Source organism: Phocoena phocoena, chromosome 17, assembly GCF_963924675.1.
Source record: "Phocoena phocoena chromosome 17, mPhoPho1.1, whole genome shotgun sequence".
NCBI classification, from domain to species: domain Eukaryota; kingdom Metazoa; phylum Chordata; class Mammalia; order Artiodactyla; family Phocoenidae; genus Phocoena; species Phocoena phocoena.
The window spans coordinates 22,611,668-22,636,705 of record NC_089235.1 but is presented as its reverse complement, the minus strand read 5'-3'; the positions used below and the strand labels follow the sequence as shown (position 1 = coordinate 22,636,705).

The window sequence follows — 25,038 nt, the reverse complement described above, 5'->3', positions numbered from 1 at the left end:
GTTAATTGACCTGCTCGGGTCTCAATTCAGAATTCACAAATTCCAGAAATTTTCCGAGGTCCCCATACTGGAGCAAAGGCACATTCACATGATATGTGACCCTGTCTCTCTCCTGGCATCAATGTCTACATTGTTCACAGGACTTCTAACACAGGGGTCCAAGTGTGGACTCTAGAGCTGGTTTACAGTAGGTTTGTGTCCCAACCCTGTTACTAACCAGCAGAGTGAATCTGGCAGATACTTAAGGAAGTCTCAGTTCCTACGTCTGTGAAGCGCAGATAACAAAACTGTCTACCACACAGAAAATTTTGCTTGAGATGACATACATAAAAGACTTAGCACGATACTAGTACAGAGCAAATGCTAGATAAATGATAGCCATAACACTATTATCACTGCGATTACTTTGCGTTACCCACCTTCATTTAAGCAGGATTTCTGCAGAATATCAGAAATCAAATGAAAACAGAAAATACCTAAATAATTCAGACCTAGAAAAAAAAATTAACCTTTCTGTAACAGACAGTCAAGATGGATAAGTTGATTTATTAGCCAATTCAGATAAATGCACACGAGGCAGTCATTGTTACCATCTATTGTCAGTCTCCACTTTCTCCACCTAATTTGGGCTTTGATTATCAAGTCCAAAGATAGCACTTACCAGATTAGGTGGACACACCGGGTTATTTTTCTTTGAGGTCTCACCTGGGCAGGTGCATGTACAAAAGACAGAGAGGAAGGAGACTAGAGAGGTTAGAGAGGCTGAGGGCGTGGCCCGTGGCCCTCTTAATCATTCTTTACTTCCTTTTTTTTTTTTTTTTTGTAAACAAGACGACTGACTTGGCGTCGTCCACCACCACATCCGCGGCAAGAGCTGCGACGGCTCCTCCCTGGCGTCCGCTTGCAATAGCCCAGTTTTCGCCCTACACATCTGTGGCTTCTGTGGACACATTAGCAACCGATGCTTTTAGATCCTAGTCTCCCGCCTTTGCCAAAGCGGTTTAGAGGTCATCTGGAAAGTCTTTGCCTCGAATCACCCCGATTCAGAAGGCTAACTCATTCCTTCTGCGGTGCTTTGGGACTCCGCGCCCTCCTCTGGTCCTGGTCCAGGTGCACAGGAAGCGCTAGGGGAGGACGCAGATGACCAGGAGAAGGAGGTGTGCGGGGAGATGAAGGTGCCCCAGTGATTAACTCAGAGATCGAACCTGCAGACCAAGCGCAAAGTAGAAACTGAAAGTACACTGTCGGCTGATCCTACGGAAGTTATGGGAAAGGCAAAGCGCAGAGCCGGGCCGTGGTGTGTGACGCCCCCCTTGGGATGGATGAAACAGCAGGCGCGGCGTGGGTAGGAGGAACCAGCTGCAGAGACTGCCCTAGCCGGCACGGACTCCCGGCAACTCCGCGGAAGACCAGGGTCCTGGGAGTGACTATGGGCGGTGAGAGCTTGCTCCTGCTGCAGTTGCGGTCATCATGACCACGCCCGCCTCCCGCAGACCATGTTCCATGGTAAGCGCTCCTCTCCCGGGCGCATAAATTCGCTCGCGCGGCACGCCAGGGTACTCTGGGACATGCTGCGGGGCCCCGCGCCCAGGCGCGTCCGGGAAGAGCCCGGCCTTGCACTTTGGATCTGTGGAGAGCCCTGGCTGCTCTGCCCTTGGGCAGCCGGCAGCCTCACCCGAGTACTCTGGCCCATCACCACTTGCACCTGGGGCTGCTGAGCCTGGCGGGCTGCGTGGGTCTGTCCCGAGACCGGGCGCTGCAGCCTCCGAGCCGCTCAGCGGTGGCAGCCCGCGCCCAGATCCCAATGCTCTCCGTCAGTCTCCCCTCGCCAGCGCTGCCCGCTGTCAACCCGGCGCCCAACCCACCCTCCCCGGCCTCCTGGTCGCGCCACGGTACTCACAGGTGCCCCGGGATCGGCGAGGATCTGGGCTCTTGCAGCTCCAACCCCTTAGAGAAGCGAAAGCGAAGCTCCCACGGGACACGCTTTTAAACCTCAAGGGGACAGGTCTCTGGAAAACCCCGTTTTTCCTCATTGAGGCTGGGAGTTTCCAACTGGGGCTGTACCTTGTGTCTTTTGCTGGGAACCCAAGTGCTCAGGCTGGCACAAGGCCACTTTCGGGTTTTGGTTTCTTTCCTATATGGATACTCATGGACGGAGGCAGGATTAACAGGCATAATTCTAAATTCTAGACCCTTGCCGAGATTTAGTCTATTTTATCTGTGCGAAATACGGACTTAAAATGGACAAGGGCAGAGTTGAGGCGAGCTAGATTCCCGTTGGCAGCCATATGGCCAAGGTAACGGGTCCAAAAGCTGACGGGAAGAAAAAAGGGGGAAAAGAGATGTGAGTGGAGAGGATTTGCTGAGGGAAATTCTACTCTTTTATAGTAAATACTTCCTTAAGCAAAAGGAGACGGGTGCGGGAGGGTGCCAGAATGGGGAGCAGATTGTTCTTGTGTTTGATGCCTGGTCTGTGCCCTTTCCTGGCGGCATCGTTAGATCAAGAGACCTATCCCTACTCACAGGTATTAAAGCATCAAAAATTGACATAGTCAAGAAGTACCTGATCAGTAGCAAAGTAAAGGGGGGTGGGGAGCGGGTTTAGCGTATAGAAGATTTGTAATGGGCGTCCTCCAGAACTTTAATATAGAATTAGAAATTAGGTATATTCCTGTTTTCCTTACAATGCCCATGGATCTCCTGCAATTGCTTTTTTCTGGACCACTCCCAGATCCAATCCTTCCATCACCTCTGATCTGGAGTGGAGAGGTAAAACAAGAAAAGGAAGCTAAGGTGCCCATTACTAACAAGGAACCTCTATTTCCTGAAGTATATCTATGCTAATCGTGCATCATAAGTTATCAGCAACCAAAATATTAGAATTCTAAACTCCTAATAATAATAATTATGAGTGATGTTGATAATGATTTTTTTCCAGTAGAGTTCACTAGAAGCTTAAGGATAGTGTTACTTTTTTTTTTTTAACATCTTTAATGGGGTATAATTGCTTTACAATGGTGTCTTAGTTTCTGCTTTATAACAAAGTGAATCAGTTACACATATACATATGTTCCCATCTCTTCCTTTTTGCGTCTCCCTCGCCTCCATCCTCCCTATCCCACCTCTCCAGGCAGTCACAAAGCACCGAGCCGATATCCCTGTGCCATGCGGCTGCTTCCCACTAGCTATCTACCTTACTATCTTTGTTAGTGTGTATATGTCCATGACTCTCTCCCGCCCTGTCACAGCTCACCCTTCCCCCTCCCCATATCAAGTCCGTTCTCCAGTAGGTCTGTGTCTTTATTCCTGTCTTACCCCTAGGTTCTTCATGACATTTTTTTCCTTAAATTCCAGATATATGTGTTAGCATATGGTATTTGTCTTTCTCTTTCTGACTTACTTCACTCTGTATGACAGACTCTAGGTCTATCCACCTCATTACAAATAGCTCAATTTCGTTTCTTTTTATGGCTGGGTAATATTCCATTGTATATATGTGCCACATCTTCTTTATCCATTCATCTGATGATGGGCACTTAGGTTGTTTCCATCTCTGGGCTATTGTAAATAGAGCTGTAATGAACATTTTGGTACATGACTCTTTTTGAATTTTGGTTTTCTCAGGGTATATGCCCAGTAGTGGGGTTGCTGGGTCATATGGTAGTTCTATTTGTAGTTTTTTAAGTAACCTCCATACTGTTCTCCATAGTGGCCAAACCAATTCACATTGCCACCAGCAGTGCAAGAGTGTTCCCTTTTTTCCACACCCTCTTCAGCATTTATTGTTTCTAGATTTTTTGACGATGGCCATTCTGACCGGTGTGAGATGATATCTCATTGTAGTTTTGATTTGCATTTCTCTAATGATTAGTGATATTGAGCATTCTTTCATGTGTTTGTTGGCAGACTGTATATCTTCTTTAGAGAAATGTCTATTTAGGTCTTCTGCCCATTTTAGGATTGGGTTGTTTGTTTTTTTGTTATTGAGCTGCACGAGATGCTTGTAAATTTTGGAGATTAATCCTTTGTCAGTTGCTTCATTTGCAAACATTTTCTCCCATTCTGAGGGTTGTCTTTTAGTCTTGTTTATGGTTTCCTTTGCTGTGCAAAAGCTTTGAAGTTTCATTAGGTCCCATTTGTTTATTTTTGTCTGTATTTTGATTTCTCTAGGAGGTGGGTTAACAAGGATCTTGCTGTGATTTATGTCATAGAGTGTTCTGCCTATGTTTTCCTCTAAGAGTTTGATAGTTTCTGTCCTTACATTTAGGTCTTTAATCCATTTTGAGCTTATTTTTGTATATGGTGTTAGGGAGTGATCTAATCTCATAGTTTTACATGTACCTGTCCAGTTTTCCCAGCACCACTTATTGAAGAGGCTGTCCTTTCTCCACTGTACATTCCTGCCTCCTTTATCAAAGATAAGGTAACCATATGTGTGTGGGTTTATCTCTGGGCTTTCTATCGTGTTCCATTGATCTATATTTCTGTTTTTGTGCCAGTACCATACTGTCTTGATTACTGTAGCTTTGTAGTATAGTCTGAAGTCAGGGAGCCTGATTCCTCCAGCTCTGTTTTTCATTCTCAAGATTGTTTTGGCTATTTGGGGTCTTTTGTGTTTCCATACATATTGTGAATTTTTTTGTTCTAGTTCTGTGAAAAATGCCAGTGGTAGTTTGATGGGGATTGCATTGAATCTATAGATTGCTTTGGGCAGTAGAGTCATTTTCACAATGTTGATTCTTCCAATCCAAGAACATGGTATATCTCTCCATTTATTTGTATCATCTTTAATTTCTTTCATCAGTGTCTTATAATTTTCTGCATACAGGTCTTTTGTCTCCTTAGGTAGGTTTATTCCTAGATATTTTATTCTTTTTGTTGCAATGGTAAATGAGAGTGTTTTCTTGATTTCACTTTCAGATATTTCATCATTAGTGTATAGGAATGCCAGAGATTTCTGTGCATTAATTTTGTATCCTGCTACTTTACTAAATTCATTAATTAGCTCTAGTAGTTTTCTGGTAGCATCTTTAGGATTCACTATGTATAGTATCATGTCATCTGCAAACAGTGACAGCCTTACTTCTTCTTTTCCAATTTGGATTCCTTTTATTTCCTTTTCTTCTCTGATTGCTGTGGCTAAAACTTCCAAAGTTATGTTGAATAGGGTGGGCAACCTTGTCTTGTTCCTGATCTTAGTGGGAATGCTTTCAGTTTTTCACCATTGAGGATGATGTTGGCTGTGGGCTTGTCATATATGGCCTTTATTATGTTGAGGGAAGTTCCCTCTATGCCTACTTTCTGAAGAGTTTTTATCATAAATGGGTGTCGAATTCTGTCAAAAGCTTTCTCTGCATCTATTGAGATGATCATATGGTTTTTCTCCTTCAATTTGTTAATATGGTTCATCACATTAATAGATTTGCATATATTGAAGAATCCTTGCATTCCTGGAATAAACCCCACTTGATCATGGTGTATGATCCTTTTAATGTGCTGTTGGATTCTGTTTGCTAGTATTTTGTTGAGGATTTTTGCATCTATGTTCATCAGTGATATTGGCCTGTAGTTTTCTTTCTTTGTGACATCTTGTCTGGTTTTGGTATCAAGGTGATGGTGGCCTTGTAGAAGGAATTTGGGAGTGTTCCTCCCTCTGTTATGTTTTGGAAGAGTTTGAGAAGGATAGGTGTTAGCTCTTCTCTAAATGTTTGATAGAATTCTCCTGTGAGGCCATCTGGTCCTGGGCTTTTGACTGTTGGAAGATTTTTAATCACAGTTTCAATTTCAGTGCTTGTGATTGGTCTGTTCATATTTTCTATTTCTTCCTAATTCAGTCTTGGCAGTTTGTGCATTTCTAAGAATTTGTCCATTTCTTCCAGGTTGTCCATTTTATTGGCATAGAATTGCTTGTAGTAATCTCTCATGATCTTTTGTATTTCTGCAGTGTCAGTTGTTACTTCTCCTTTTTCATTTCTAATTCTATTGTGGGTTACTTTTTCTCCTTTTACTTTGCCTCTTCTTTTGGGAGTTGAAGTAGTTGAGGACGTACTATGTGGTCCTCAATTGTGCTATCTAGTTTAGATAATTTAATCATATTTGAGGACCCAAAAATGGAATAGCAATAAAAACAGAGAACTGAGAAAGATTAAAAAGCCTGAACAAGTATAAAGAAGGGTTACACAGGGTACCACATCAGTGTTGCAATACCTTAAACAAAAATGGAAAATGTTATTTTGTAGGACCACCTTACATGTTGATGTCACACACGTGATGTGAGATTGCTTTTCTGGCCTCATCTCTGACACATAACCTAATGCAATAAAGCAAATAATCAGTGTCTTTTTTCCTGAAATAGGAGTACGTGATGCCGTGTTTCAGGAATTGGCCAAGGAAGCGCTGTAGTGAGATTCATCTGGAGGAAGATGGACTTTTGTACATTTCCCTTGACTACACACATGCAGTTATTTTTATAGGAAGCAGTGCAGCTCAGTGGCTAACAGCTTAGTTTCTAGACTTTTGGATTTGAGTCATGCCTCTTACAAGACATATTTTATATGGGGAAAAATGTTTGGGTCCCAGATTCTCCACCAGCAAAAATGTTAGTGATTGGTAGTACTTACCTCAAGAAATGGTTATGGGATTAAATGAAATATTGTATGCAGTATTCTAGGATGGCTTCAGAAATATCTTTAACTGTTGTTTATCATGGGACTTGTGGATAGAATTTATAATCCAATCTTAATATGTTTGTGGAATGTATTAGAATTCTTTATGTGAGCATAATCACATTCATTTTTGTAACCTTAAAAAGCTGATTTTCATATAACATATGGTTATTGCCTACTGTTTATTCACTTTTTCTTTTTTACTCACTTACTTGTGCCAATTGTTCATATTAAAGCCAAGTCTTATATATTCAGATAATGTCTTTAATTCCATCTTAAATGTCTTTTGACCATTTCTTTAAAATCCCAGGGAAAATAGGTCTATATAATGTCTATAATAGACAATCAATAAACACTGATTGGTCTTAAACACTAAGGAAAGATTGGATTTGAAGGACTGTTGAAACTAATTTGTTCATGTTCACTTTGACCCCATAACTTAAGCATCTGAAGATTAAATGTATTATTTGGCTTAATTTAAAAACCAACAAGATTTTTTTTTTAGACAGCCATCATTCTGGTTTAACCAAATTCCCTACTGAAAACAAATTCTCCAGTTTCAATCCCTTCCGGAAATCTGAAGAAAATTCCACAAGCCCAAGCTTGCCTTGCATTATTCTTTATGGTTTGTCTTTTTTGTAACCTAAGGGAAAGTTCAAGGTGGGGGGAAGGAATGGGTATCTATGTATAATCTAAAACAAAAATAAAAGCAGAGTCCTTTTCTATTGTGACAACAATGTCAAAAGCGGCCCAAACTAGGCAATATTAATATGTTACTGTCTATGTGGTGTGGAGAAAAGACTTCAATTGCAGACCAAACTGTAAGTCATTAATGAGAAAGCTGGGAACCTCTGAGATGTGGATTTGAAGCTCTGGGTGTGTTTGCAACATTGTTGGTCAGGCAATTTCAAATCTAAAGAGTTATTGTATTTGGATGGCTAGGTAGGTTCTTAGAATTAAGGTGCTTGAGAGTTGAAAGCCACATTAAGAGATCATTTAGTCTAAAGTGAAGCTTTTATGAGGCTCTGTCCTTCAGTCAGTCACACAACTCATTGGCATACCAACACAAAACCCTGCATCTCCCTCTGTACTTTGCATTGCCCTAGTCTATCTGGGGCTAGCCTATTTAACAACAAAGACAGCAACCAAAGACATGCTTTCCAGATAAGGCAAATATTGTTTTAGAATTGAGAAACTAGTTACTCAAAAAAGACTGAATTTTCCACTAAGCCATCATTTGAAAGCATTGACAAAATGCCATCCAATGAGTAAATGGGTCGATGTGAATTTTGGGAGCACTAATTACTGAAATTTGGAGTGAAGAGGGCACAACAACTAGTGCTCATAGAAAATAAAACTCCTCCTTTATTAAAACATAAAATGTGGACCTTTGAAATGACGTTTATGTATAATAGTAAAAATGTCTCTTTTGCATTCTAGTATTTAATTATTTTGTTATATTTCTTTTAAAGCTCATTTCAAGTTATATGCTGTATAAATTTTCCTTACCATATACTCCTCGTAAAGTATCCCTGCTGGACATCTCTAAGATGACAGAGAAAGTAAAAAGTTTGGCTCTGTGCAATCTATACAAAGCTAGGACTCAGTAAATAATTAGCAATTGATCATTGTTTGAGAATCTTCAGGAGGAAGGGACTGTGGTAGAAGAAAGAGAGGCTGTATAATAGTACATGGAAGTGGCTTTCATTCAGAAGACCAAAGTGATGACATGTTATCAGAAGATAATGGGCATTTCTGATCAAATCCTGGTGAAGTAACCAGCTCAGGTTAGAATCCAGACCTGGCACCTTACTATTTATGTTTTATAAAAAGATTAACTAGCAGGTAGGACCCTTTTGCTCCTTAGATAGTAAGTATAAGGCACTGAACAGTGCTTGGTACATGACAGGTACTCAATTAAAGGTAACTAGCTTCATCATCATTATTAATCTCCAAAGCGAATTCTTGCTCATCATGCATATAGAAATTTAGTGGCAGAGTTTGAATAGACTCCACATCTCATCTTGTTTCTCTCACCTTGTTAGGTGTCAGTGACATATTAAGATTAGATGTAGGATTCATGTTTGTTCCCCTATCTGCTGCCCAGGCTACATTCTCTATTATAAAAATATAGGTCACTAATGGAACACAACTTACTGGGGAGAGCTACTAATTTTTATATGACAGGTAATGATGTAATAGATGAGAATGTTATGGGAAATTTATGATATATTTGACAGTCTTTAGGTTGTTTTCACAATATTAGTTCCTTGGATTCCAAGGAGTATTGTTTGTAATCTTAATCAGGAGAAGGCATACATGTGAAATATCTTGCACTCAACAAGAACAGTTAAAGTTCACTGGGGAAAATCACAGGACATATATTGTCAACAATACTTGAGGTTTACAGAAAGATGCAAACAAGACACTCCAGCAGGCTTATGAAGAAATAAAATCAGTCCCTATAAAACCAGATTTTAATGCCTCAGGGAATCACTGGCTTTCTAGCAGTGTATTACTACTGCCCAAAATGATACCATTTATAATTTCATTCCTTTTGATTAACAGTTGCCCCTAAATGAGAAGACTTATTTAAAAACAGATATAAATCATTAGTTAACAGGGTATGAATTTATTTATTGGGTTTTCCTAACATGTCAAGAAGCTAAACAGGGCTGTGTTTGAAGAGAATGTCAGTCTCTGGGCATTTAGAAAAAGAAGATACTGAAAAGATAAGGAGTCTCATAATATAAATATCAACTTTGTCACAGTTCTGAGGAGGGTAAGCCTTCTAGGATCCATCATTAAAAAGAAAGAATATAATCACCGTGCAGTACCATGCAGATAAACTTCCTGCGATGTTGTTTCCAGGAAGCAGCTGGACACTTGAACAACCATCAAGTTTTACATAAATATACAATCCCGTGCCTTAGATCAAAAAATTTCAAAAATGTATAATTATTAACCTGTAGTTTACCTGTTTTTCTGTTGATGAGGCAAAGAGATTTTGCTGTCATCACACTTGTTCTGCATATTCCCAAAGAGTTTTATTTGAATAAAAACTGAAAGAAACCTAGACTCTAAAATATTGTCTTTCTTTGGTAGTTACATAATATTGAACTTTAGAGTTCTTCCTACACTATGTAAAACCAAGATACATTTTAAAACTTATTAGAAATAAGTGGTCAGGCCAATTGAAATACCACCATCAAATGATATAATATGACTTATGACATTTAGCTTATTCTTACTTATTGTTGAATTTAGTTTCTTTTAGGTATATCTTTGGAATTCCTCCCCTGATCCTTGTTCTGTTGCCAGTAGCATCATCTGATTGTGATATTGAAGGTAAAGACGGCGGAGCCTATCAGAATGTTCTAATGGTCAACATCAATGATTTGGTATGTGTTTGTTTTCCTCACGTTTTAACTCACTGGGAAAAATTGAAATATACTGTTGGTATGCAGTTTTGTGTTCTAATATTTATTTATATTCCTTGAAATAGGCTGCTAACAATATTTCTTTTTAAGTTGGCATTATTATATCCTGTAAAAAGAATTCTTTCCTAGACCTCAGACTCCCACAGCTGTCCTTCACTACCAAAATTTTTCTGAACATAACTTAGCATAATTATCTGCATTTCCTCACCTCCCATTGATGGTCCCTGTAAAAACATATTATATTAGGAGAAGGAAAATAACAGAATATAATGTTTAAAAATTATTGTGAAAAAGTTGTATAGTTATTTTATTTTATCTGAAAGTGTGTACATGAATATCCTTAGGTATTTTTATACATGTGTATATATATAAAATTTGCTGTTTTTTTTAACTTACTATGGACTTTTAAAATAATAGCTATTATTCTTTAGAGTAGTTTTAGGTTTACAGAAAAGTTGAGGAGAAAGTAGAGAATTCCCATATACCCACTTTCCCTCTACACAATTTCCCCTATTATTAACACCTGGCATTTGTGTGCTACATTAGTTACAATTGATGAACCAATATTGATACAATTGTTATTAACTAAATTCTGTAGTTGACATTAGGGTTTACTTTTTGTGCTGCACAGTTCTATGGGTTTTGACAAATGCATCAGGTTGTGGATCCATCATTACAGTATAATACAGGATAGTTTCATTGCCCTTAAAACTTACCTGTGCCCCACTGATTCCTCCTTCCCTCCCTGCCTCTGAACCCATGGCAACCACTGATCTGCTATGGTCTCTGTGGTTAACCTTTCTACAGTGTCATATAGTTGGAGTCATGCAGTACGTAGCTTTTTTAGACTGGATTCTTTCACTTAGCAACGTGTATTTAAAGTTCTTCCATGACTTTTTGTGGCTCGATGGCTCATTCCTTTTTATTTTTAAATAAAATTCAATTGAATGGATGTACTACAGTTTGTTTATCCATTCACTGATTAAAGGATATGTCTTGGTGGCTTCTAATTTTTGGCAGTCACGAATAAAACTTCTATAAACATTCGTGTGCAGGGTTTTGTGTGGACATACGTTTTCAACTCATTTGGATAAATTCCTAGGAGAATGATTGCTGGATCATATGGTAAGACTATGTTTAGCTTTGTATTAAACTGCCATACTGTCTTCCAAAGTGTACCATTCTGCATTCTCACCAGCAATGAATGAGAACTCCTGACATTTGGTGTTGTTAGTGTTTTAAGTTCTAGCCATTCTAATAGGTGTGTCTTGGTACCTAATTGTAGTCTTAATTAGCAATTCCCTAATGTCATATGATGTTGAACATCTTTTCATATACTATTGCCATCTATATATCTTCTTTGGTGAGGTATCTGAACTCACATCTTATCTGTCTTAACAATATTGAATCTTACTATCCATGATCATGGAATATCTTTCTATTTATTTAATTTTTTAATTTCTTTCATCAGAATTTTGCACTTTTCCTTGTGTTGATCTTGTTAGTATTTTGTTAGAGTTATATTTAAGTATTTTGTATTTTTGGTACTTTTGTAAACGGTGTTCTGTTTTGAATTTCAAATTCCAATTATTTATTGCAGGTATATAGGACAACAATTGACTTTTGTATATTAACCTTGTATCCTGAACCCTTTCTGTAATTGCTTTTTAGTTCCAGGAGGTGTTGTTGTTGTTGCTATTGGTTCTTTGGGGTTTTCAACATAGACAAATAAGTCATCTACCAAAATTAATTTTTTTACAGTTTAAGAGCTGTATTAAAATAATGGGATGTGTTGTTTTAACAGTGACCAGTACTTGAAACCCCAAATGACAAAGGAAAACCATCTCAGATGTTCATAAGATGGGAGGAAATTGTCTAACCTTTCCCCTCCTTCCACTCTACTGTCTTTTCTGCATACTCATAGAGAAGTGGCATGGCACCTTGGGAAATTCAGTGTTACACCTCTTGGAGGGATATGGGAAACTCAAGATGATATGTATTGAACACTGTATCACAGAGAAATGCTGATTTTGTCCACTGACAAAAAAAAAAAGTGCTCACTACATGGTAATTGCCCCATTTTATATTTCATTAATTGGGGCATTTTTTGCATTAAATTATGCTACTAAATTAATCATTATGAGTTAAGATAATGTTTTTTACTTGTTACTTACTCTTATTACCTTCATTTCACAGAGGAAAAATCTGAGACCCAGGGCCACCCAGTTAAGTGGCAGAGCCAGGATCTGAGCCTCTGCTGTTAACCAGCACACTCTCCTGCCTTCCAATAGCAATCTCTCTGCCAGTTTATTCATTCAGCAAACATTTATGTGGAGCCTATTATGTGCCAGTTATTATGGAAACCCCTTTTTTGTGGTGGGGTGGTGGAGGTGTGGCAGTAGACACAAAGGTGGACCAGATACAGACCCTTCTTTTAAGGAGCTTTCGTTTGGTGATGGTTAAGTCTTGGTGTGAAGAAGGCAAGTTGCAGCTTGAAAAGGAGTGGCTGCCATACTCTCATTTCAGAAAGACTGGTTGTGAGTCAGATTTGGAAACAAAGAGATATAAACTGTGTTCTAGGAGGAGTTGAATAGATCAGCTTGATCCTAGGAGAGAAACCATATTGTGGGATAGTGTGCTGATCTCCAGACTTTTTAGACGGTACACCCTTTAGTAAAACTATCTTGAGCCTGCACTTCCAATATACATTAACATTTATTTATATGTCATAGCATTTTCATAGTAATTTTGCACACATTAGTAATGATAAATACCAAATAATGAAAATTTACAAAAGATGAGGAAAAAATGTAGATAGAGTTCCTAAAAATTTTCCTCCCATACTTGCAGTGGATTGTTCATTGTGGACTCCACTTTGAAAAGACTGCTGACGTAGTGGAAGACACAAGTGGATATATGTTATAACAAGATTGTCAGTGGTCTTGATGTGATGGTATTTAGACAACCAAAAGTCAATAGTGATTTGATCATAAAAGTAACATTGAATTACAATGCAAATTTTGAGCATTTACTATGTGCAATGTGAGCCATTAAAAATAAGATAGTCCTTGCTTTTCTATAATTTATGAGGATAAGTTATACACATGTCACTATAATACAAAATGATAATAGCAGTGCATTAAAAAACAGTTTCATACACATTATTTTATTTGAGCTTCATAATATCTCTATGAGGTGATAATAATAATAACAACTAACACAAATTCAGGGTTTACTATGTGCCAGAACTGCTCTGACTACTTTCCATGTAATAATTATATAATTCTTACGATAATTCCATGTAATGAGAAAACTGAGACCTGGACCACATAGCTGGCAAGTGGCAAGGCTGGAATTCAAACCCAAGCAATCAGGTTCCAGAAAAAGCCCTCATTATTATGAGGCAAAGCAGATAATAGCCCTGTTTTTTTTTGTTTGTTTGTTTTTTGAGGGAAAACACAAGGTAGTTATGATGAGAACATAATGAAAGAAGAGTATCAGGGACACTAGATGGTGACTGAACTGGTTGAATTGTGGGGAAAGGTGACAGGGAGCTGCACAGATATTCTGAATACTGTTAAAATCATCCAGTGCAGGTCAATAAGGTAGAATTGAGTTGTAGAAGTAAGAAAATAGGAATGATGGGAACTATTACATAGAGTCCAAATAGGGCCCAGGGTAAGAGTGAGACTCATTTTTCCACCTAGCTCAGAGGGAATGGGAGGTGCATAATAAATAACAAAAGTCCTTTTTCTATATGGTCTACTAAATAAGGAATTCAGATTCCTAGAACTGGGATGACTAGGTTAAATAGAATCAGCACTTTAAGCTTCTTAATACATGTTACCAAATTATTTTCCAGAAAGGACCCATCAGTTTACAGTTCTTACAACAATATATGAGATCATCATTTTTGTCAGCATTTTTATTTTTGATAATATCTGCCAGGGTAGTGGAAAAATAACCTTCTGCTTTGATTTACATTTCTTTGACTGCTAGTGACATTGATTGTTTTTTTTTTCAACATGTATCCATCGTTTATGTTTTCTGTGTTTATTTTGCATTGAGATAAAATTCAATGTACTCTCTAAAGTGTACAATTTAGTGGCTTTTAGTATATTCACAAGCTGTGCAATCATCATCATTATCTACCTCCAGAACATTTGCATCACCTCAAAGAGTGATAAAACCATTTACTCTATCTTTCCATTCCTCATTAGCAGACCCTGGTAGCCACTAATCTACTTTCTGTTTCTATGGATCTGCTTTTTCTAGGTAATTCATACAAATGGAATCATACCATACACAGCCTTTTGTACTGGACTTCTTTCACTGAGCGTAATGTTTTCAAGATTCACCCATATTATAGCATGAATCAGTACCTCATTTATTCTTATAGATCAATAATCTGTTGAATGTATATACCACATTTCTGTTTATCATTCATCTGTTGAATGGATAAGTTGTTTCCACTCTTTAGTTATTACAAGTAATGCTTCTTCAAATGTTAGTTGTACAAGTTTTTGTGGAATACTCTTTGATATACACCTACAAGTGGAATTGCTGGGTCATATGGTAACTCTATTTTTAACTTTTGAGGAAATGCCAAACTATTTCCAAAATGACTGTACCATTTTACACTCATAACATCAGTGTATGAGGAGGGTTCCAATTCCCCCGTATCCTCACCAAAACTTGTTGTCTGACTTTTTTACTCTAGTCATCCTAGTGGGTGTGAAGTGGTATCTCACTTTTCCTTTGATTTACATTTCCCTGATGACTGATGATGTCAAGCATCTTTTCAATATTGACCATTCTTACTGGCCATTTGTGTATCTTCTTTGAAGAATTTTTTTTTTTCAAATACATTGCTCACTTTTAAATTGGGTCATCTTTTTATTGTTTGGTTATGAGAGTTTTTTATATATTCTGGATACTAGACCTTTATCAGATGTACAATTTGCAAATATTTTTTCCCATTCTCTGTGTTTCTTTTCATTTTCTTTATGGTGTCCTCTAAAGCACAAAAGTTGATTTTGATAAAGTCCAATTTATTTATTCTTCCTTCTTTTGGTAATGCTTTTGGTGTCATATTTAAGAAACTATTGCCTATTCCAAGGTCACAAAGATTTACACTTACATTTTTTCTAAGAGTTTTATAGCTTTAGTTCATATTTAGGTCTTTGATCTATTTTTAGTTAATCTTTGTACGTGATACGAGATAGGGGTCCAAGTTCATTCTTTTCCAGTTGTTCCTGCACCTTTTGTTGAACAGACTATTTCCCCACATTGAATTGTCTTGGCATCTTTATTGAAAATCAATTGTACCAAAATGCATGAGTATATTTTTAGATTTCCAATTCCATTCCATTGTCTATATACCCATCCTTTTGTCAGTACCACACAGTCTTGATCACTGTAGCTCAGTAGTTAGTTTTAAAATTGGAAGTGTGAGTCTTCCAACTATGTTCTTTTTAAAGATTGTTTTGGCTCTTATGGTTCCTCATCACTTATATTAAATCAATTGTTGATATTTATTCTACATAGGGATTCTGTTGTTTAAAAGCTTTAGAATTAAATGCAGTACAAAACTCTGGTGATGCCATTCCTCTGTGCAATAATTACACCACAAAACTCCACACACCTGTAATCATGGCCGAGTCAGTGGCATGGACAGAGGCAATAACAGTGGACAAGGCGGAGACCAGCTTAAGGATATCTTCTCCCTTATAGCCCTCAAGATCCTTTGCCATTCTCCTATTGGCTTTTATTGATATTCCCATCACTTGGTCAGAGCTCATTATATATTAAGTATGATAACTTTATGACTGTCATATTTGATGAAAACATTTTCCAGTTTATCATTTACTTTTTATCTTGTTTTTTTGATATACAGATTTTATTTTATGTAGTCACATCTATAAAATAGAATTACATATAAAATAGGGCACAATGTAGGCATCAAAATGGGAGCTGCCATTTCCCTCTTTAGGGAGGAGGTCAGTCAAGACTTCATAGAACACATGAATGTTTTTGTCTTGACTTATTTTCAAAGACAACTTTTTAGAGCAGTTTTAGGTTTACAACAAAATTGAGAGAAAGGTACATATTTCTTATGTACCCATGCTCTCACGCATGCATAGCCACCCCTATTATCAACATTACTCGCTTTTTTATGAAGTACATTTTTTATGAAGGATGCACCTACATTGACTTATCATAATCACCCAAAGTCCACAGTTTTCCCTTACGGTTCACTCTTGTATTGTACATTCTATGGATTTGGAGAAAGTATAATGGCATATATCTGTCATTGTGTTGTAATATCATACAGAGTATTTTCACTTCTCTAAAAGTCCTTTTATGCTCTGCCTATTTATCTTTCCATTCCCCCCAACCTCTGGCAACCACTGATATTTATATTGTCTCATTGTTTTGCCTTTTCCAGCTTTATGCTTCATTTTCCAATCTGTATACCTTTTATTTCCTTGACTTATCGCATTAACAAGGACTTATTGCATTAGCAAGTACTTCCAGTACAGTTTTGAAAAGGAGTGGTGTGAGGGGATATCCTCGCTTTCTACCTGATCTTAGTGGGGAAACTTTGAGTTCCTCACCATTAAGTAAGACATTAGCTGTAGTTTTTTTGCATAGTCTTTATCAAGGTGAGGAAGTTCCCTATTTTCCTAGTTTGTTGAGAGTTTTTTTCATGAATTGGTGTTAGATTTTGTCAAATGCTTTTTCTGCATCAAACGATAAGATCATGTGATTTTAAAAAATATATATGTTGATGTGGTGGATTAAATTAATTGATTTTCCAATGTTGAATCAGCCTTGCATGCTGGGAATAAATCCCCCTTGGTTTTGGTGTATAATTATTTTTTGTATTTTACTGAATTGGATATGCTAATATTTTATTGAGGATTTTTACATCTATGTTGATGAGAGATATTGGCCTGTAGTTTTTTCTTGTCATGTCTTCATCTCATTTTGCTATTAAAGTAATGGTAGCCTCATAGAGTGAGTTAGAAAGTGCTCCCTCTAATTCTATGCTCTGAAAGAGATTGTAGAAATTTGGTCTAATTCCTTTCTTAAATACTTGTTAGAATTCACCAGTGAACCCATCTGGACCTGGTGCTTTCTGTTTTGGAAGGTTATTAATTACTGATTCAATTTCTTCCATAGATATAGGCCTATTCAGATCATCTATTTCTTCTTGTGAATTTTGGTCACAAATAATTCTTGAATCTTAAAATGCATGTAGGTTTTGCAAAATGGAGCAGAACAGGGTTGGGGGTCTCCCCCGGGAAGGGGATAGATCACCTTGCAAATGAATGTAGGTAAGAAAGCAACTGCATGGTGTGGTTGGGTTACAGGATACAAGAAGAGAACCAAATCCTCAGAGGAAGCCTAGACCACTGAGTGCTGGGCCTATTATAAAAAGGAGTTTGAATTTTTTATCTAAGCACTAGGAAGTCACTGAGGAATTTGGAGGGGAATAAAAGGCATTGAATATAACCACCACAAGAATAGAAATCTTTGTTCTTTGTGTTCACTGCTGTACCCTGAAGGGTTAGAAGTCTCAATAAATATTTGATGAATGAATGAAGAATGAAATAACATCATCAGATTTTTATCTTATAACTGTTTTCTGGCAACCATGTAGATAATTTGTGTGTTAGAATGGAAAGCAAGGAGACAGTAGGAAACAACTTCAGTGATTTAGGTGTAAATCATTGATGGTTGTAGACTAAGGCAGTGATTCATAACTTTAGCATCTTTCAGATGAACTGAAAGCCTTGTTAAAACACAAATTTCTGGGCCCTACTCCCAGAGGCTCCTATTTTTGAGGAATTTTGGCGATCTGGGAATTCCACTGGATAACTTCACGTATGTTCTTGACGCGTATGGAAAGAATTCATAAAGTTAAAGGAAAAATTAGAATAGTACCCTGATTTTAATCTGATACCTAAATTCTATTGCATAAAATCTGCAAAGCCATATATTACACTCTGCAGGTATCAGCTTCTATGAGCCTTCTTTGTTTTTTTCAGTATTTAGCTCAACCACAGTAAGAAAAGCTACACAATAAATACAATTAGCCATTATTTTAAAGTTATCCATTTTATTTTAGAATCCATGATTAAACATCTATTTTAAGGAGAAATAAAGCAATCTTTTGCAGCATGGAAAAATATATTTTCATTGATAGCCTTGATTAAATTTCTTTTCAGTGAAATAGCATTGCAGTGCAGTGTAAAGGACACTGAGTGAAGGATCAGAAGACCTAATTTGTTACTAGCTTTGTTATTAGCAAGCACTGTGATCTTGGATAGCTCATTTAACCTTGTTAGTACTTTTAAATTCCCTATGAAATGTGAAAATTTAATTATCTCTGGGGTCTATCGTAGTGCGCAAATTTTTTGAGACAGGGAAAAGAAATCATGTTATATTTTCTTCTTCCTCTTCCTCCCTTCCTTCATTACTGGCCTTAACTTGATTATTTTCCTCCTTTTATAAATATTTATCAATCTTCTATCATGTGGAATGCTCTGTGTCAAACATTATGCCTCTAAGTTAATAATAATAATAATTAATAATAAGCTATCTGTTGCCAAAAGATATATAATCAAGGACTGGAGTGAAATTTATTCAAAAATAATTATCTTATAAAACAACAAATAAACCATATTTGTAGAAGAAAAGACTATTCTTTTCCCCATTGATTAGTCCTAGCACCTTGTCAAAAATCAATCAGTTAACTGTAGATGTATAGGTTTATTTCTAGACTCTTCAATTCTATTCCATTTATATACATATTTATCCTGTGCCACTACCAGAATTTTATTACCATTGCTTTGGATTAAATTTTGAAAGCAGAAAGTGTGAATCCTTCTGGTTTGTTCTTTTCAAGATTGTTTTTGCTGTTTCAGTCCCTTGCAATTCCATAAGACTTTTAGAATCATCTCTTTAATTTCTCAGAAGTAGTCAGCTGGGATTCTGCTAAGGATTTTGTTGTCCCTATAGATCAATTTGATGGGTATTGCCTTTTTAACAATGCATAACAATGCTTCTTATCCTTGAATATAGGATGTTTTCCCATTTATTTAGATTTTCTTTAATTTCTTTCAACAATGTTTTGTAGTTTCCAGACTGTAAGCTTTGAACTTATTTTGTTAAATTTATTCCTAAATATTTTATGTGGCTCTGATGCTATTGCAAATAGGATTGTTCTCTTAATTTCATTTTAAAATTGTCTGTGATTCTTAACTCTGTACTCCTTGTATACTTACCTAAGTCTGTGTCTTAGTTCCCCATACAAGTCTATAAGTATCTTAAGGACAGTTTACATCTGATTCATCTTTGTATCCCACAGAATGCTCAGCACAATACGAAGCACGTTGTAGTTTTTCATGTAAATAATAATATGAATTGTGATAATGTATAATAAATAACTTATGAATTGTAAATTGACACCATAATTTGATGGAAATCCAGAACTTGTTTCAAATAGGCTAAGAAGTCTCTTTTTGTTGAACATCTATTTGTTTAGAAATTTGTTATGAATCAAATGTCAAGTACTTTTCTGATATCCAATATGAGCTAGTTTTAGATGTTATACAACATTATTTTATCCATAAAAATCGTTTTGCCTAAATATGACTCATATGATTGAATGATGTAATTCTTAGCCACCAAAACAGAGTCTGGTAAAAATAATAAAGGCTGATAAATATGGCCAAATACTTTCTAGGAATGACTCATTCTAATTGTAGGCATATAAAGGGCTGCCCTTTAAATTATAAAATCTAATGATTAATAGTTTATAATTTTTTTTATCATTTCTAATATCTTTAATTCTGTCTCTGTCTCTATTCCAGGGGCCCTCACAGATTTAAATTCCATAGATAGCTCTCAAATACCCTCAAGTCTATACCTCTTTTGTGAACTTTAAAACCATTCAAGTCAAATACCAATTAGAAATCTCTACCCAGATGTATGTGGCACAATGGAAGACTGATTATCATCACTTTTAGCCTGTTCCTCCTTCTACATTCTCTGTCTTAGGGAGCAACATTTGCCCAATCATTTAGTCATCAAAACCTGGACTCCCTCTTAATACATTTGCTCCTTCATCTCATCCATCACCAAATCCTACAGAATAGTATATTTCCTTAACATCTGTATAAGTCATTCACTCTGTTGACTTCCACTAGCTTAGTCTTAGTTCAGGCAATCATAAAATTTCACTGGAACCACTTCTATAGCCTTCAGTAAGCCCCAGCTGATCTCCCTGTCACCTGAGTGCATCTGTCCTCTTTACTGGCACTTGAGTTATCTTTCCAAAATCAAATCTAATACTCTTTCTCTCTCCTTTTCAGAAACTTTTTAATTCTTTAAAGTCTCTCTCCCCTAATATCTGTTGATCTTGCATTTGATCGGTATGTTAACAGAGGCAGCTAAGAAAATAAATGATCAAATTCTAGTCGCATATTACTTTAGAAATATGTCTAAGTATATTATGTTTAAATAACTGTAATTAACTGAGAAAAGATTTAAATTGACTAAATAAAGACTAAATTAGTTCTCTATTAATCAAGTTATGCTAGAAGATAAACCAAATTTCCTGTGTATATAATTTAGCAGCATGACTGAATCAGTTACAATCTAACAGGAAAAGTAACCTTTTAAGAGGTAAGTCTTTTCATTCTATTAATGACTTTTTTCTTTTTATGATATTGGAAATTCTTGGAACTATTCTATTTATTTATTTATTTAACATCTTTATTGAAGTATAATTGCTTTACAATGGTGTGTTAGTTTCTTCTGTATAACAAAGTGAATCAACTACATGTATACATATATCCCCATATCCCCTCCCTCTCGCGTCTCCCTACCATCCTCCCTATCCCACCCTTCTAGGCGGTCACAAAGCACTGAGCTGATGTCCCTGTGCTATGCAGCTGCTTCCCATTAGCTATCTATTTTAAATTTGGTAGTGTATATATGTCAGTGCTACTCTCTCAATTTGTCCCAGCTTACCCTTCCCCCTCCCCATGTTCTCAAGTCCATTCTCTATGTCTGCATCTTTATTCCTGTCCTGCCCCTAGGTTCTTCAAAACCTTTTCTTTTTTTTTTTTAGATTCCATATATATGTGTTAGCATATGGTGTTTGTTTTACTCTTTCTGACTTACTTCATTCTGTATGACAGACGACAGGTCCATCCACCTCACGACAAATAACTCAAATTCGTTTCCTTTTATGGCTAATATTTCATTGTATATATGTGCCACATCTTCTTTATCCATTCATCTGTCAATGGACACTTAGGTTGCTTCCATGTCCTGGCTATTGTAAATAGAGCTGCAATGAACATTGTGGGACATGACTCTTTTTGAATTATGGTTTTCTCAGGGTATATGTCCAGTAGTGGGATTCCTGGGTCATATGGTAGTTCTATCTTTGATAAAGGAAGCAAGAATATACAATGGAGAAAAGACAGCATCTTCAATAAGTGGTACTGGGAAAACTGGACAGCTACATGTAAAAGAATGAAATTATAATACTTCCTAACACCATACAAAAAAATAAACTCAAAATGGATTAAAGACCTAAATGTAAGACAAGACACTATAAAAACTCTTAAAGGAAAATATAGGCAGAATACTCTATGACATAAATCACAGCAAGATCCTTTTTGACCCACCCCTAGAGAAATGGAAATAAAAACAAACAAATGGGACCTAATGTAACTTAAAAGCTTTTGCACAGCAAAGGAAACCATAAACAAGAAGAAAAGAGAACCCTCAGAATGGGAGAAAATAACGGCAAATGAAGCAACTGACAAAGGATTAATCTCCAAAATATACAAGCAGCTCATGCAGCTCAATACCAAAAAAAACAAACAACCCAATCCAAAAATGGGCAGAAGACCTAAATAGACATTTCTCCAAAGAAGATGTAAAGATTGCCAACAAACACATGAAAGGATGCTCAACATCACTAATCATTAGAGAAATGCAAATGAAAACTACAATGAGGTATCACCTCACACTGGTCAGAATGGCCATCATCAAAAAACTAGAGGATATGGGGAGTGGGAAGGGTAAGCTGGGAAAAAGTGAGAGAGAGGCATAGACATATATACACTACCAAACGTAAGGTAGATAGCTAGTGGGAAGCAGCCGTATAGCACAGGGAGATCAGCTGGGTGCTTTGTGACCTCCTGGAGGGGTGGGATAGGGAGGGTGGGAGGGAGGGAGATGCAAGAGGGAAGAGATATGGGAACATATGTATATGTATAACTGATTCACTTTGTTATAAAGCAGAAACTAACACACCATTGTAAAGCAATTATACTCCAATAAAGATGTAAAAAAAAAATCTACAAACAATAAATGTTGAAGAGGGTGTGGAGAAAAGGGAACCCTCTTGCACTGTTGGTGGGAGTGTAAATTGATACAGCCACTATGGAGAACAGTATGGAGGTTCTTTAAAAAACTAAAAATAGAACTACCATATGACCCAGCAATCCCACTACTGGGCCTATACCCTGAGGAAACCATAATTCAGATAGAGTCACATACTACAATGTTCATGGCAGCAATATTTACAATAGCCAGGACATGGAAGCAACCTAAGTGTCCACCAACAGATGAATGGATAAAGAAGATGTGGTACATATATACAATGGAATATTACTCAGCCATAAAAAGAAATGAAATTGAGTTATTTGTAGAGACGTGGATGGACCTAGAGTCTGTCAGACAGAGTGAAGTAAGTCAGAAAGAGAAGAACAAATACTGTATCATAATGCATATATATGTGATTTTAAAAAGCGGTACTGATGAATCTAGTGGCAGGGCAGGAATAAAGAAGCAGACGTAGAAAGCAGACTTGAGAGCATGGGGCATGGGAAGGGGAAGGTAGGATGAAGTGAGAGAGTAGCATTGACATTTTATGGGGAAGGATGCACACTTCTGTGACTGTATTAAAAGTCATTAAAATGTACACTTTTACATGGCTGATTTGTATGGTATGTGAATTATATCTTAATCAACTTGTCAGAAAAAAAAAACTGCATGAAATAAATAAATAAAAATGATCCTTTTATCTAAAAGAGAAAAGAAAAAGAAATCTACAAACAGTGAATGCTGGAGAGGGTGTGGAGAAAAGGGAACCCTCTTGCACTGTTGGTGGGAATGTAAATTGATACAGCCACTATGGAGAACAGTATGGCGGTTCCTTAAAAAACTAAAAATTAATGACTTTGTAAAGTTGTAAAAATGAAATAAAAATACACCAGTTAAAAGACAGAGACTCTCTGAGTGGATGAAAAAAAATGAGACCCAATTTTATGTTGTCTACACAAAACCCAATTTAAATATAAAGACACATAAAGGTTAAAAGTGAAAAGATGGAGAATGATATGTCATGTTAACCTTAATCAAAAGAAAGCTGAAGTAACTATATTCATTTCAGACAAAGCTGACTTCAGAGCAAGGAAATCTCTCAGGAATAAACAGGGGAATTACATAATAATAAAGGGGTCAATTCTCTAAGAAAACAATTCTTTTTTTTTTTTTGCGGTACACGGGCCTCTCACTGTTGTGGCCTCTCCAGTGGCGGAGCACAAGCTCCGGACGCGCAGGCTCAGTGGCCATGGCTCACGGGCCCAGCCGCTCCGCGGCATGTGGGATCTTCCCAAACCAGGGCATGAACCCGTGTCCCCTGCATTGGCAGGCGGACTCTCAACCACTGCACCACCAGGGAAGCTCACATAACAATTCTTAATGTGATTGTGCCTAACAACTGCATTGAAACCTTGGGAGCAAAAACTGATAAAATGCAAGAAGAAATAGATAAAACTACTGTTATAACTGGAGATTTCAACACTCCTCTAGCAGTAATTGACAGATTCAGCAGACAGAAAATCAGTAAGGATGTAATTGAACTAAAAAGCACTGTAAATTAACCAGACCTATTGACATTTGTAAAATAATTAATCCAACAACTACACGATACACATTTTGTGCAAGTTAACATGGAATTTTCAATAGGGTTGAACATATTCTGAGTCACAAAATATACCTTAACAAGTTTTTAGAAAATAGAAGTCATGCAAACTATGCTCTCAAACCAAAATGTAATTAAACTAGAAATCAACAACAGAAAAACAGATGGAAAATACCTAAATATTTGGAGATTAAAAAACACACTTTTAGATAACATATGTATCAAAGAAGAAGTCTCAAGAGAAATTGTAAAATATTTTGAACTAAATAACAATAAAATACATATTAACAAAATGTGTGTAACACAGTAAAAGCAGTACCTAGGACATTGAATGCGTATATTAAAAAAGAAGAAAGAGGTAAGTTAATTCTCTAAGATTCCATATTAGGAAAATAGAAAAAAGAGAACAAATTAAAACTAAACTAATCATGCAGATGACATGATACTATACATAAAGAATCCTAAAGATGCTACCAGAAAACTACTAGAGCTAATCAATGAGTTTGGTAAAGTAGCAGGATACAAAATTAATGCACAGAAATCACATGCTTTCCTATACACTAATGATGAAAAATCTGAAACAGAAATTAAGGAAACACTCCCATTTACCACTGCAACAAAAAGAATAAAATACCTAGGAATAAACCTACCAAGGGAGACAAAAGACCTGTATGCAGAAAACTATAAGACACTGATGAAAGTAATTAAAGATGATACAAACAGATGGAGAGATATACCATGTTCTCAGATCAGAAGAATCAACCATTGTGAAAATGACTCTACTACCCAAAGCAATCTACAGATTCAATGCAATCCCTATCAAAATACCAATGGCAATTTTTACAGAACTAGAACAAAAACCTTCACAATTTGTATGGAAACACAAAAGACCCCGAATAGCCAAAGCAATCTTGAG

The 25,038-nt window shown here is 36.7% G+C and overlaps 1 protein-coding gene across 5 annotated transcripts in view; it reads left to right on the top strand.

Annotated features, from left to right (window-relative positions):
• The first annotated feature begins 1,267 nt into the window (after window positions 1–1,267).
• The window catches only part of IL7 (interleukin 7), a 54,320-nt gene continuing 30,549 nt past the window's right edge, over window positions 1,268–25,038 (top strand). For 4 of the 5 annotated variants that reach the window (XM_065895125.1, XM_065895124.1, XM_065895123.1 and 1 more), the window contains exons 1-2: window positions 1,497–1,506; window positions 9,933–10,072. In XM_065895125.1, the coding sequence (XP_065751197.1) occupies window positions 1,497–1,506; window positions 9,933–10,072 (150 nt within the window). Of the gene's footprint in view, window positions 1,507–9,932; window positions 10,073–25,038 lie in introns of all 5 variants that reach the window. The other variant, XM_065895122.1, reaches the window with a different exon arrangement.